Below are 13,113 nucleotides of genomic sequence, written 5' to 3'. Positions count from 1 at the left end.
CTGTGGCAAATGGATTTCAACATGGGCAAATGTGAAGCCATCCAATTTGGGCCTAAAAAGGATACTTTCAAAATAATGAACAGCTAGAAACAGTGAGGGTCCAAAGAGAGTTCAAATGAAGGTTCATCATCAACCAGAAACATTAACACTTTGTCTCCACAGATGCTGCTTGACCTGCTGAGTATTTCCAGCAGTTTGTTTTTATTTCAGATTTCCAGCATCTGCAGTATTTTGCTTTCGTGTTGAGGTCCAGAGAGACTAGGGGGGTTTCAGGTACATAATTATTAAAATGCCATGAAGTAGTACAGAAAATAATCAAAATGGCTAATGGAATGCTGGCCTTTATATTAAAGAACTAGCATACAAGGGGTTAGACGTGCTTCAGCTATACAAAGACCTGTTTGGACAACACCTGGAGCACTGCAAGTAGTTCTGGGGACATTAGAAGGATATATTGGCCTTGGAGGGAGTGCAGCAATGCTTTATAGATGCTATCTGGACCCCCAAAGGCTAAATTATGAGAGATTACACAAATTAGGATTGCATTCCCTGGAAGGTTAAAAGGGGGAGGGTGGGAGTTGATTTGATTAAAGTTTAATGAACTAAGAGAAAAAGACAGGATAGTGGATAGTGTCAACTGTGGCTCAGTCAGTAGTTGTGTTGGAGTCTCCAGTTTCATGTCCCACTCCAGGACTTGAGCCCAGCAATCAGGGCTGGTTGCAGAGCTGAGGGAGGGCTGTGCAGTTTTTGGATAAGACATTAAATCCAGGCCTGGCTTGTCCTCTAAGTTGCATATAAAAGATCCTACAGGACTATTGTGACGAAGAATGGGGGAAATGATCCCAGGTGACCTGGCCAATATTTATCCTGCAATCAACATCACACAAAAGAAAAAAAAATTCATGTCATTATCACTTTTTGGTGGGGGGCTTGCTGTCCACAAACTGGCTATCACTTTTCCTACATTGCAATAGTGATTACAGTTGTGAAAAATGCTATGTCAATGAAAGTCTTTATTTTCCTTTTTAGATAAAGAGAAACTATTTCTGCTAGTTGGGGGGGGGGTCCAGGACTAGGGGGGCATTGTCTAAAAATTAGAGTCAGGCCTTTCAGGAGTGAAATCAGAAACATTTCCTCACATTGAGGGTGGTGGACATTTGGAACTCTCTTTTACATCCGCCATTGATGAGAGATTAATTGTTTATCTTAAAACCGAGATTGGTTGATTCTTGTGAACCAAAGTTATTAGGGGATATGGGGCAAAGCCAGGTTAAGAGGTAGGTCACAGGCCATCCAGGATTTGATTAAATGGTGGAAGAAGTGCAAGGGGTTAACAGCCTGTGCTTCCCACCTCTTTAACCAGTGTGCTAGTTAAATTTTACTGAAAAGAGACATACATGTTGCCGAAGTTTTTCATTTTGCTCTCATCAGGACAAATGCAAGAATGCCAAATTTCAAATGATCACAACAATTTATACTACAGGCCTGTAGATGAAAAACTTTGGCAATATCTCTTTTCACAGTATCTTGTTATATTGACCATGGCCCTCCAATCTGAACAATATATAATTAAATTATAATGAAAGCCTCCCTCTGAATAATACTGACCACATTCCCCTGCTCATTGAGAGCCTGCACTCAAATTATACTATCCCTATAACTACCTAAACTAGTCAGCCTTTCTCATTGCTTCTTTTTTTGAATCACCTCCCCTCTCCTTACTGGAATACAGATCTGAATTTGCAGTTCATCCTCTGGTACATTACTCATGAGTCTAAACGGCAAATGTCAGCACACTATTCAACAGAAGAAGCAACACAGTTTCACTTTGTGCTTTCCTCCTTCGACTACCATTCCAAACCCACGACCACTATCATCTAGAAGGACAAGGGCAGTAGCAGCAGTGTGTACCATCTACAAGATGCACTGCAGGAATTCATCAAGGCTCCTTAGACAGCACCTTCCAAACCCACAACCACTACCTTCTAGAAGGACAAGGGCAGCAGATAGATGGGAACACCACCATCTGGAAGTTCCCCTCCAAGTCACTCACCATCCTGACTTGGAAACATATCACCGTTCCTTCATTGTCGCTGGGTCAACATCCTGGAACTCACTTCCTAACAGCACTGTGGGTGTCCCTACACCACATGAACTGCAGCAGTTTAAGATGATAGCTCACCACCACCTTCTCAAGGGCAACTAGGGATGGGCAATAAATGTTGGCCCAGCCAGCGAAGCCTACAACCTGAGAATGAATAAAAAATAAAAATGCACTTCCAGAAGTGATTGTTAAATATCAATCCAAAGCAAAAACTATCAGCTTCTTCCACTTAAATTTTCCTACTGTAGCCCCTAATGAGATAAGCTAAATCACAATAAACCAAAGAACAAACCTGGAAACTTCCTCCCAGAACCACAATAGGATTCCCTTTGCCCTCACTTTCCACCCCACCAGCCTCCGAATCCAATGGCTCATCCTGTCACCTCCAGTGTGATGGAGCGCCACGAAACACATCTTTCACTTTCAGCATTCCAAAGGGACTGTTCCCTCCACAGCAACCTGATCCACTCCTCAATCATCTGACACACCCTCCAGTTCCCATGGCATCTTCCCATAAAGTACAGGATATCCAACACCTACCTTTTTACTTTCTCCCCTTTCACCATCCAAAACCCCTAAAGCCCTTCCAGCTGAAACAGTGATTTACTTGAACATCTTTCAATTTAGTATACTGTATTCATTGCTCACACTGTGACCTGCTCTACATTAGGGAGACCAAATGCAGATGAGATGACCATTTTGCAGAGCACCTTGGTTCAGTCCACAGGTACGGCTGGTGGCCTGTCATTTTAATTCTCCACCTTGCTCTCACACTGATTTCTCGGTCCTTGGCTTGCTGCACTGTTCCGATGAAGCTCAACACAAGCCTGAAAACAGCACCTCATCTTTTGATTAGATACTTTACAGCTTTCTGGACTGCAAAAATCAAAATATGTAGCTGGATCAAACATAGGTTTGTGTAGTGAGTGAAGTTAACTTATATGTAAAGAATCAAATCAAGCTTAACAAAGACAAGTTATTTACAACTTCCAAAAGACAACTCACAAACAGATTAGAAAAACTGTACATGTGAAATACAAAATTCACCCAACTTCATGATGTTTTTTGTAAATGTTTCTGATGATCACTGCTGTCATTCTGGAAATTAATAATGTTAAACAATAACTACAGAGCCCAATGTTATTCCATCAAATCCTGCTCTCTGCAGCTGTTATCTTGATATCATCGACACTGTGTTACGAAGAAGTCATGGCCACAGTAATGCTGATTTAACAAGAAACAAAAAGCTAGCAGGGAAGAATCCAGTGCCATTGTCACATCATGAAGAACCACCACTTCCATAAGGCTTTTCCCGTTTGGGTCCCATGAATTCCAGCCCTTCAATTGGGATGTCCTTCTCCTTGATGGCTTTCTGCAATTAAAATAATTTTCTCTCGTTAACAAACATCAGCCATGCTGGAAAATCTGAAGCCATCTGCAGAAGAATAATAATTTAAAAATAAAAACAGGGCAAAGACCAAGATGCTTTAGTCAGTCTTCCTCCTCCTCCAGGTGCCATGTGCTCAGAGGGTGTTGGTGACCATGGATTTCCAATGGATTGGTGCAAAGTTATGCTTGGCAAAGTACTGCAAGGGTTTGCAGTATGGCCGACCAGAAAATTTTCCCCACTCCTACTGCCTGCCATCGGGCATATTGGAAGGATTTACAGGCTGATAAGCAACCTGCTTGGCCATGTTACGAACACATCTTTTGTGGCCATTGAGTCCTGAAGTGGGATTTGAACCTAGCCTAGAGGTAGGGATGCTACCACTGCACCACAAGACCTCCCACTTTGGTCAGTATATGGTCATAATACAACCTTGACTCACTGTTTCCCAGAGTCAGAAAGTCATGGTCCAAGCGCCACTCCAGAGCCTTGAACTAACATTCTGTACAACTCAGCTCTGCACTGTCAAAAGGTGCAATCTTTCAGGTGACATGTTAAACTGAGAACCATCATGGATGAACGCAAATTTACTGGTCAAGTGGGCAGAAAAGTGGCAAATGGAATTCAACCCAGAGAAGTGTGAAGTGATGCTTTTGGGGAGGTCAAACAAGGCAAAGGAATACACAATTAATGAGAAAATACAGAGGCTTAGACGGAGTGAGGGACCTTGGAGTGAATGTCCACAGATCCCTGAAGGTCAATAAGTTGGCTAAGAAGACATATGGAATCCTTTCCTTTATTAGCCAAGGCACAGAATATAAGGGCAGGCAGGTTATGCTGGAACTATATAAATCATTAGTTAGGCCACAACTTGAATTGTGTGTGCAGTTCTGGTCACCTCATTACAGAAATGATGTAATTGCACTTGAGAGGATGCAGATTTACAAGGATGTTGCCAGGACTGGAAAATTGCAACTATGAGGAAAGACTGGATGGGCTGGGGTTGCTCTCCTTGGAACAGAGGAGGCTGAGGGGAGATTTGATTGAGATGCACAAAATTTTAAGGGGCCTGGGCAGAGTGGATGGGAAGGGCCTATTTACCCTAGCAGAGAGGTCAGTGACCGGGTGGGGTGGGGGGGCATAGATTTCAAGTGATTGGTAGAAAGATTAGAAGGGAGATGAGGAAAACCTTTTTCACCCAGAGGGTAGTAGGGGGCAGGAACTCACTACCTGAAAGGATGGTTGAAGCAACTAATTTAAAAGATGTCCGGATGTGCACCTCAAGTACCATAACCTGCAAGGCTAAGGACCAAATGCTGGAATGTGGGATTAGGCTAGGTGGCTCGTTTTTCTGTTGGCACAGATACAATGGGCCAAGTGGCCTCTTTCTGTGCCATAAACTTTCTATTCTTGTCTATGAAACATCCCATTAGCACTACTTAAACAGCAAGGGAGTTCCCCTGGTGTCATGGCCAACATTTACCTCTCAACCAACATCATTCACAGGTTATTTGGTTATTTATCACAAAGTTGTTTGAAAGAACTTGCAGTGCAAAAGCAGGCTGCGGCATTTCCCTACGCTAAAACTACACAGTTCACAAGTGAACAAATTGGCTGTGAAACACCTCACGACATCCTGAGGTTATGAGAAGTGCCTCATGAAAACTGACATCAGCTCAATAACGGGCCTACAATGGGCAAACTACCACTCACCAGGATTCATGCAACTCTTTAGATAAACACTGCAAGATAGTAAGTCATAGCTGAGCAAGCAGTGGGAAACAGGTCTGAGAAGCTGCGTTGGTTTAGCAGGTTAAATTCCAGCAATTTCAACACATACTTCAGGTCTTGGCTCTGAATCGAAGCTCTCTGGACATGGGTGAGTGAGATGTGTGCCTATACAAAGGGAGCACACACTTCATCTTTAGCAGAAATCAAATGCTTACTGTGGATTTCTCAGCAGTTTGAAGACTCTTAACATGGCAATGAATTTCCACCTCAGACAACTGACCAGAAAATCCATCATACCAGATGTTGATTCTTCAATGATTAACATAAGAACATAATATAAGAAATAGGAGCAGGAGTAGGCTATTCGGCCCCTGAAGCCTGCTCTGCCATTCAATAAGATCATGGCTGATTTGCCCCAGGCCCCAACTCCTTTCTTGCCAGCTCCTTATAACCCTCAACTCCCCAATATTTCAAAAATCTATCTACCTCCTCTTTAAATACTTTCAGTGATCTAGCCTCCACAAATCTCTGGGGTAGAGAATTCCACACATTCACTACCCTCAGAAGAAATTCCTTCAAATCTCAGTTATAAATGAGCGTCCCATTATTCTGTAACTACGTCCCCTAGTTTGTGATTCCCCCACTAGTGGAAACATCTTCTAAACATCTACCGTGTCAAACCCTCTCAGAATCTTGTACATTTCAATAAGATCACCCCTCATTCTTCCAAACTCTAATGAATAAATGCCTAACCACTTTAGCCGTTCTTGATAAAGTCAACCCCTTCATCCTAGGAATCAGCCTAGTGAATCTCTTTTGAACTGCCTCCAATGTCAGTATATCTTTTCTTAAATACAGGGACCAAGACTGTATACAGTACTCCAGGTGCAGCCTCACCAACACCCTGTACAGTTGTAACAAGACTTACCTATTTTTAAACTCCAACCCCCTAGCAATACAGGCCAAAATTCCATTTGCCTTCTTAATTACTTGCTGCACCTGTATGCTAACTTTGTGTTTCATGCACAAGAACACCCAGATCCCTCTTTGCTGCACTTTTTTGGAGTCTCTCTCTCTCTCTATTTAAATAATAATCTGCCTTTTGATTCTTCCTACTAAAGTCCATGACCTCACACTTTCCTACATTAAACTCCATCTGCCAAGTTTTTTCCCACTCACTCAACCAATCTATATCCCCTTGCAGATTCCTTATGTCCTCATCACAACATGCCCTCCTACCTATTTTTGCATCATCAGCAAATTTGGATACATTACACGCTGCCTCCTCCTCCAAGTCATTAATATAGGTAGTAAATAATTGAGTCCCTAGGACTGATCCTTGTGGCACTCCACTAGTTACATCTTTCCAACCTGAAAAAGACTTCTTAATCCTGACTGTCTTCTGTGTATCAACCAATCAATCAGTCAGTCAGTCACTGCTGGTTTTGAAAAAATTCCCAATCCTTTGATCTACCACTAGTTTACCACTTTGTATGCCTTTGTTTTTGATTGGGTACTCTCCTTGCCCACCTTGGTTAACTACAGGTGGTTCATCCTTCTCAGAGTCCTCCTTTTTGACCGGGATAAATTTTTGCTGAGCGTTATGAAATATCTGCTTAAATGTCTGCCGCTGGTCATCCACTCACCTTCCCCTTAATCTATTTTCCCAGCCCACTTTAGACAACTCTTTTTCATACCTCTGTAATTGCCCTTATTTAAGTTGAGGACACTGGTTTGAGATCCAAGTTGCTCGCCCTCAAACTGACTTTGAAATTCTACCAAGTTGTGATCGCTACCCCCTAGAGGATCCTTAACTACAAGATCTCTTATTAATCCCACCTCATTACACATTACTAGATCTGAAGTAGCCTGTTCCTGGGTAGATTCTGCAACGTATTGCTCTAAGAAACAATCCCTACAAATTGGTTTTCCAGCTATCGACTCAAAGCCCTTGCTTTTAATGTTCTTCCTTTTTAAATATTTATCCATTTCCTTTCATTCATGGACAGCACAGGACCTTGGAGGTTTGCTGGACTGGTTTGAGCAACTTTCTGCAGCGCTCTCCCTCGGATCCCCAGCCTCTACCAAGGACAGTCGCCTCATCACAGTACCTGCCCATGGTGCCCAATCCCAATCCCGGCCCCGGCCCCACTCCGGATCCCCCGGCCCCACTCCGGATCCCCCGGCCCCACTCCGGATCCCCCGGCCCCACTCCGGATCCCCCGGCCCCACTCCGGATCCCCCGGCCCCACTCCGGATCCCCCGGCCCCACTCCGGATCACCTGCCTCACCTTCACGCACTCCTGGTACTGCTTAAAAAGTTCGCTGCACGGATCCGCGCTCCGTTCTCCCTTCAGGAACTTCTCAGCGAACCAGCGGTTGAAGCACAGATCGTACCCGTGCTTCAGCTCCAAGCACTCGGTGCCAACACTGTTCATATTCACCCAGCCGGCCAATGACCCGCGTCGCTTCAATTTAACGTCATTCAGTGCTCACGTGACACCAGCGACCTCAGGCCCAGGCACTGGTAGTCGCCATCTTGCATACTAGCAGGTCGCATCTGTGCCCGTGGTCGCCATCTTTCATACTGGCAGATAGCATCCGTGCCCGCGGTGCCAACGGCACCATCATTGATACTGGAACTACATTTTATTCCTTGCGGGACTGGAATTAGCCCGTTCCTCTCGGTCTCTGTCCTGCACCACTTTCCTACCCTCTCTCTATTCTGCCTGCGATAAAGGCCTGGTGCTGAGTGCGGGTGGGAGGTGGGCACTGGCCGCTCAATGTCGCTCAATCCCCGGCCTCTCTGATCACCGGCAACCGGGACTCTTCCTTTTATCACCAGAAATCTTTCGGTTTGAACTTAAAGCGGGGCCGGGTCAGTAAAACACAATTTAACTTCATTACAATTAAACAAAAAAAAATGAACAAAAAACTTGCCGCCCGAACAGGGACTTGAACCCTGGACCCTCAGATTAAAAGTCTGATGCTCTACCGACTGAGCTATCCGGGCCCTGAATCGAACATTAACTACATCGTATTACAGCACAGAAATAAACCAGGTCCTCTGTCAATTTATTTCTATTTCATTCTTTCTCCTTCATGTGTTTATCTAGTTTCCCCTTAAATTTCCCCTGTTATTCAGCTCAGCTGCTCCCCTCTGATTCCACACTCTAATCACTCTCTGGGTAAAGGAGCTTTCTCCTCAATTCCCTGCTGAATTCAATATCTTTGTTTTGCTCCCTACTTTTGATCTCCCCCCCCCCCCTCTCCTTACCCTCCATAAATTAAAAACAATATCTGGGATTGGGACCGAGGGGGGCCACAGATTGAAAGTTATTGGTAAAAGGAGCAAAAGCTACACAAGCAAAATTGTTTCCACGCAGCACGTGGTTAGGGTTAGGGTCTGGAATGCACTGCCTGAGAGTGTGGTAGAGGCTGCATGTTCAACTGAATCTTTTAAAAAAGGCAATTAGACTGTTTTCTGAAAAGGAAGAGCGTGCAGGGTTACAGGGAGGTGGTGGGGTAACGGCACTACGGCTCATTTGGAGAGCCGGTGTAGACACAATAGGCTGAATGGCCTCCTTCTGCGTTGTAACAATTCTGTGACTCTGTGATCTCTACCCTATCCAATTCCTTCATAATCTTACAGACCTCTATTGGGTCACCTCTCAGTTTGATAAAGAGCCCCAGCTTGTTCAGTCTGCCACACAATTACTGTCACATCACTGCCAGTTAACAGGTCTCCCAAGCATTGGTGCAAACTCCTGTTTTCAGTGATTGCTTTTCATTCACCTTCATACCCCTCCCACCCCCCTCTCCCCTGCCAACATTCACTTTCATTAAAAAGCATTTTATGGTTCTTTCATTCTGCTGTTTCACACACAATAACTCCATGGCAATCATAGACCTGTCACTACCCCAAGGCGATATGTACTGCGAGGCAGCTTTATTGCCTTTTTGGAAGCAGCAGTCCTTCAAATCAGGCAACATTTATGGAGACAGAAACAGAGTTAATGTTTTAGATCTGTCACTTGCTATCGCTGAAAGGTCACTGACCTGGAATTTTAACCCTACATTTCTCTCTACACAGAGGTTGAGTGTTTCCAGCATTTTCTGCCTGCAAATGTGCATGCCCAAAATATTTTCTAATAATTTGCAATTATAGGTCTTTAATCTCACGATTTAGTGACACTCATTATGAGGCAAAACAATGTACAAGTGTGTTCTATGTTTAAAATTGTTTTTACATAGAATTTCATGAATTATACAGCATGGCAACAGGCCATTTAGCCCAACTAGTCGGTACTGGTGTTTATGTTCCATACATGACTTCCAGCATTCTACCTACCACATGTCAGCCTTTGTTTAAAATTGTTTTTTATTTTGAAGTGATGGTTTTATTTCAGGGATGTTTGTTAGAAGGAGCTTGGCAGCAAACATTTGTGTGGAATTTCTCCATTGATCAGCGCACGGATGACAATGGCTCTGGGCAGCATTTTCCGTTTTCACACAAGATAATCTGCTCCCACAAACCTGCTGTTATAACTCAAGATTCTGAGAAGTGACTAAAATACAACTAGAGGCACATACAAACCTATGAATTAGGAGCAGGACTAGGCCATTCAGCCTTTCAAGTCGGCACAGCCATTTGATAAAATGATGGCTGATCTGATTGTGGCCTCAACTTCACTTTCCTGTCTACCCCTGTTACCCTTTGACCCCCTTGTCAATCATGAATGTACCTAACTCAGATTATGGTCAATTCATCAGCTGTCAATCACTGTCTGATCTTGTACAAGTAGAATAAATACTTAGATAAAAATAAAATACTGCAGATGCTGGAAATCTGAAACAAAAGTAGCTGGAAAAACTCAGCAGGTCTGGCAGCATCTGATGAAGAGTCATACGGACTCGAAACGTTAAGTGTGTTCCTCTCCGCAGATGCTGTCAGACCTGCTGAGTTTTTCCAGCTATTTTTGTTTTTGTTTTAGAATAAATACTTGATGAGCTACCAAGTATAAGCTTGCGGTTGTGAAACTGTATCCCAGTGCTTGTCGGTATCTTTAGAAGAAGTGAATTGAAAAAAGTGCAGAGAGCTTACAGGATTAAATTATGAAGGTAAGTGGCATAAACTTGGCTTGTATTTCCCTGGATATAGGAGATTGAGGGATTATCTGATGAAGGTGTTTAAAATGTTAAAAGAGTCAATTGGGTAGATACAGTGGACAGAATTTTATGGTTCCCTGTGGGCAGGTTTGCAGGTGGGAGGGGGCCTGTAAAATTCACAGGTGCCTTTTGAGCCTCCTACCTGCTCTCCCTCAAACTGGCCATGGTTTAAAAGGCAGCAGGCGATGGGTCTTCCACCCCCATTTGGGAAAGCAATCCCGCCTCCAAGAGCTGCCAGCCAACCAAATTGGGAACTGTAGCCACTGCTGGGACTGCATCCAGTTCCTGGAGAAGAAGAGCCAGGAAATGGATGACAGGCAGGACCACAGTAGAAGGCCATGGGGAGGAGGTTCGGGGTGTTAATACTTGAGGTGGGGGGGTGCTTCTGACCAGAAAAGCCTATGAAGGAGACATTTCCCCTTTCCCACCCAAGGCCCAAGCAGGCTTACCTGCCAAGGCTTCCCACCTATCGTCAACCTCCTCCTGCCGGCTGAAACATTGCAACTGGCTGAGAAGTGGCCCTTAAGCAGTCATTAACTGGCCACTTAAGGGAAATGTAACAATGTTTCTCATCTAAATTGTGTAGGGATTATGGCCCAATTCCTCAGGGTAGTGTCCTAGGCACAACCATCTTCAGCTGCTTCATCAATGACCTTCCTCCCATCATAAGGTCAGAAGTGGGGATGTTCACTGTTGATTGCATAATGTTCAGCACCATTCACAACTCCTCAGATACTGAAGCAGTCCATGTCCAAATGCAGCAAGACCTGGACAATATCCAAGCTTGAGCTGACAAGTGGTGAGTAACATTCATGCCGCATAAGTGCCAGGCAATGACCATATCCAACAAGAGAGAATCTAACCACCTCCCCTTGATGTTTAATGACATTACCATCGCTGAATCCCCAGCTATCAACATCCTGGGGGTTACCATTGGTCAGAAACTGAACTGGACTAGCCATTTAAATGCTGTGGCTACAAGAGCAGGTCAGGGGCTGGGAATCCTGTGGCAAGTAACTCACCTCCTGACTTCCCAAAGCCTGTCCACCGCCTACAAGTCACAAGTCAGGTGTGTGATGGAATACTCTTCGCTTGCCTGTTTGAGTGCAGCTCCAACAACACTCAAGAAGCTTGTCACCATCCAGGACAAAGCAGCCCATTGATTGGCACCCCGTCCACCGCCTAAGTCCCGCTATTCGCGGAGGGTTATATTCCCACAAAACCTCACAAGCGGCGAAATCGTGAATGAGGAACATGTTTTTCAATGGGAGTCAATGAGACAGGTTCCAGTAATGTGAGGGCAGCGTTGGCTTGGGCAGCAACTCCACATAACAGCAAATTGTGGTGCAGTACCCGTACACGACAGACAGGGGAGCCTCTGAGAAATACACCGGTGAAGATTTCAAAATTAAACAGTTATCACAGCTCTGGACCGAGAGATTCGGACATTTCCGGGTTAATCCCTTTATTTGGGCTGCACATCAGCTGCAACCATTCCAGTCTCTGCTCCATCATGGCTGCTGTCTCCCCAGGTAAAAAGGGGAGAGGGAGAAAAAAACGCCGATAAACAAACATTGTTCACGCAATGGGGGACGCAGTGTACAAAGTACAAGCACGGGTAAGTGAAAACACAAACAAGGAAGTCACGAAAGGAGGGTCTTTACTGTATTCATTCTCTCCATCACCAACGCAGTGGCAGCAGATGCACTGCAGCCACTCGCTAAGGCTCCTTCAACAGCACCTTTCAAACCCACAACCTCAGAAGGACAAGGACACCACCATCTGCAAGCCCCCCTCCAAACCGCACACCATCCTAACTTGGAACTATATCGCCGTTCCTTCACTGTTACTGGAACTCCCTCCCTCTCGGCATTGTGGGTGTATCTACACTGACTGCAGCGGTTCAGGAAGACAACTCACTACCACCTTCTCAAGGGCAATTAAGGATGGGCAATAAATGCTGGTCTAATCGGCAAAGCCCACATCCTGTGAATGAATAAATGAAATTAAAAAGCTAGCATCGCAATTCTAGATCATGGTCCTCTTTTGAATATGGGCTGCATCCTGAGTTGTAATTTTACTGCTCAGTTTTTGTGAACACAGAAATGAATAGTTAGATTAAAATAGAATTTCTGCACTAGGGCTGTCTCAATACAATGTTATAAGGCATATTGTTGTAGCTGCTGTAAGTGATTAGTTCAGTTTGTATTATGACTGACGTGTGACCCATTGGTGATTCAAATCCAGGATGCAGCTGTCACTTTTTTATGGGCTATAAAATTAATTGTTCATGAATTTGGCAGTCAGAATAAACTTATTTACTCAAAGAATGTTGAGAATTTGCAACTCACTACCACAGGGAGTGGTTGAAGCAAATAGTATCGATGTATTTAAGGGGAAACTGTGGGGTATGCGACAATGGCAGTGCCATTGAATGTCAAAGGGATGTGGTTACTCTGTTGTTGGAGATGGTCATTGCCTGACACTTGTGAAGCATGAATACTAATCAGTGCATGCCTGGATCTTGTCCAGTTCTTGCTGCATGAGAATTGCTTCAATTAATGACTGTCCCTTTAAACCCATTAACAGTGCATAAGCAAAATACTACAGATGTTAGAAATCTGTACTAAAAACAGAAAATGTTGGAAATGCTCAGCAGGTCAGGTAGCATCTGTGGATAGAGAAACAGAGTTAACTTTTTAAATCAATTACCCTTCATCAG

At 44.2% G+C, this 13,113-nt stretch overlaps 1 protein-coding gene and 1 non-coding gene across 2 annotated transcripts; both read right to left on the bottom strand.

The window, feature by feature from the left end:
- Positions 1–3,068: 3,068 nt before the first annotated feature.
- On the bottom strand, positions 3,069–7,706 carry triap1 (TP53 regulated inhibitor of apoptosis 1). The gene is made up of 2 exons (XM_078553962.1): positions 7,514–7,706; positions 3,069–3,476 (listed from the first exon to the last, which is right to left on the bottom strand). The coding sequence occupies exons 1-2, from the start codon at positions 7,658–7,660 to the stop codon at positions 3,384–3,386; spliced, it is 240 nt and encodes a 79-aa protein (XP_078410088.1). The 5' UTR covers positions 7,661–7,706; the 3' UTR covers positions 3,069–3,383.
- Positions 7,707–8,162: 456 nt separating this feature from the next.
- On the bottom strand, positions 8,163–8,235 carry trnak-uuu (transfer RNA lysine (anticodon UUU)). The gene has a single exon. It is a non-coding gene; the product is annotated as a tRNA-Lys (tRNA).
- Positions 8,236–13,113: the final 4,878 nt, after the last annotated feature.

The sequence above is a fragment of the Cetorhinus maximus genome, chromosome 12, assembly GCF_964194155.1.
Source record: "Cetorhinus maximus chromosome 12, sCetMax3.hap1.1, whole genome shotgun sequence".
Classification (NCBI taxonomy): Eukaryota; Metazoa; Chordata; class Chondrichthyes; order Lamniformes; family Cetorhinidae; genus Cetorhinus; species Cetorhinus maximus.
This window is presented reverse-complemented; position numbering and strand designations above follow the sequence as displayed.

Bases quoted from the DNA above. Each gene is read 5' to 3' on its own strand.
- triap1 (XM_078553962.1), bottom strand. From the start codon at position 7,660: ATGAACAGTGTTGGCACCGAGTGCTTGGAGCTGAAGCACGGGTACGAT. The intron at 3,477-7,513 runs GTGAGGCAGGTG...TTTTAATTGCAG, and splicing joins AGTACCAGGAGTGCGTGAAG to AAAGCCATCAAGGAGAAGGA.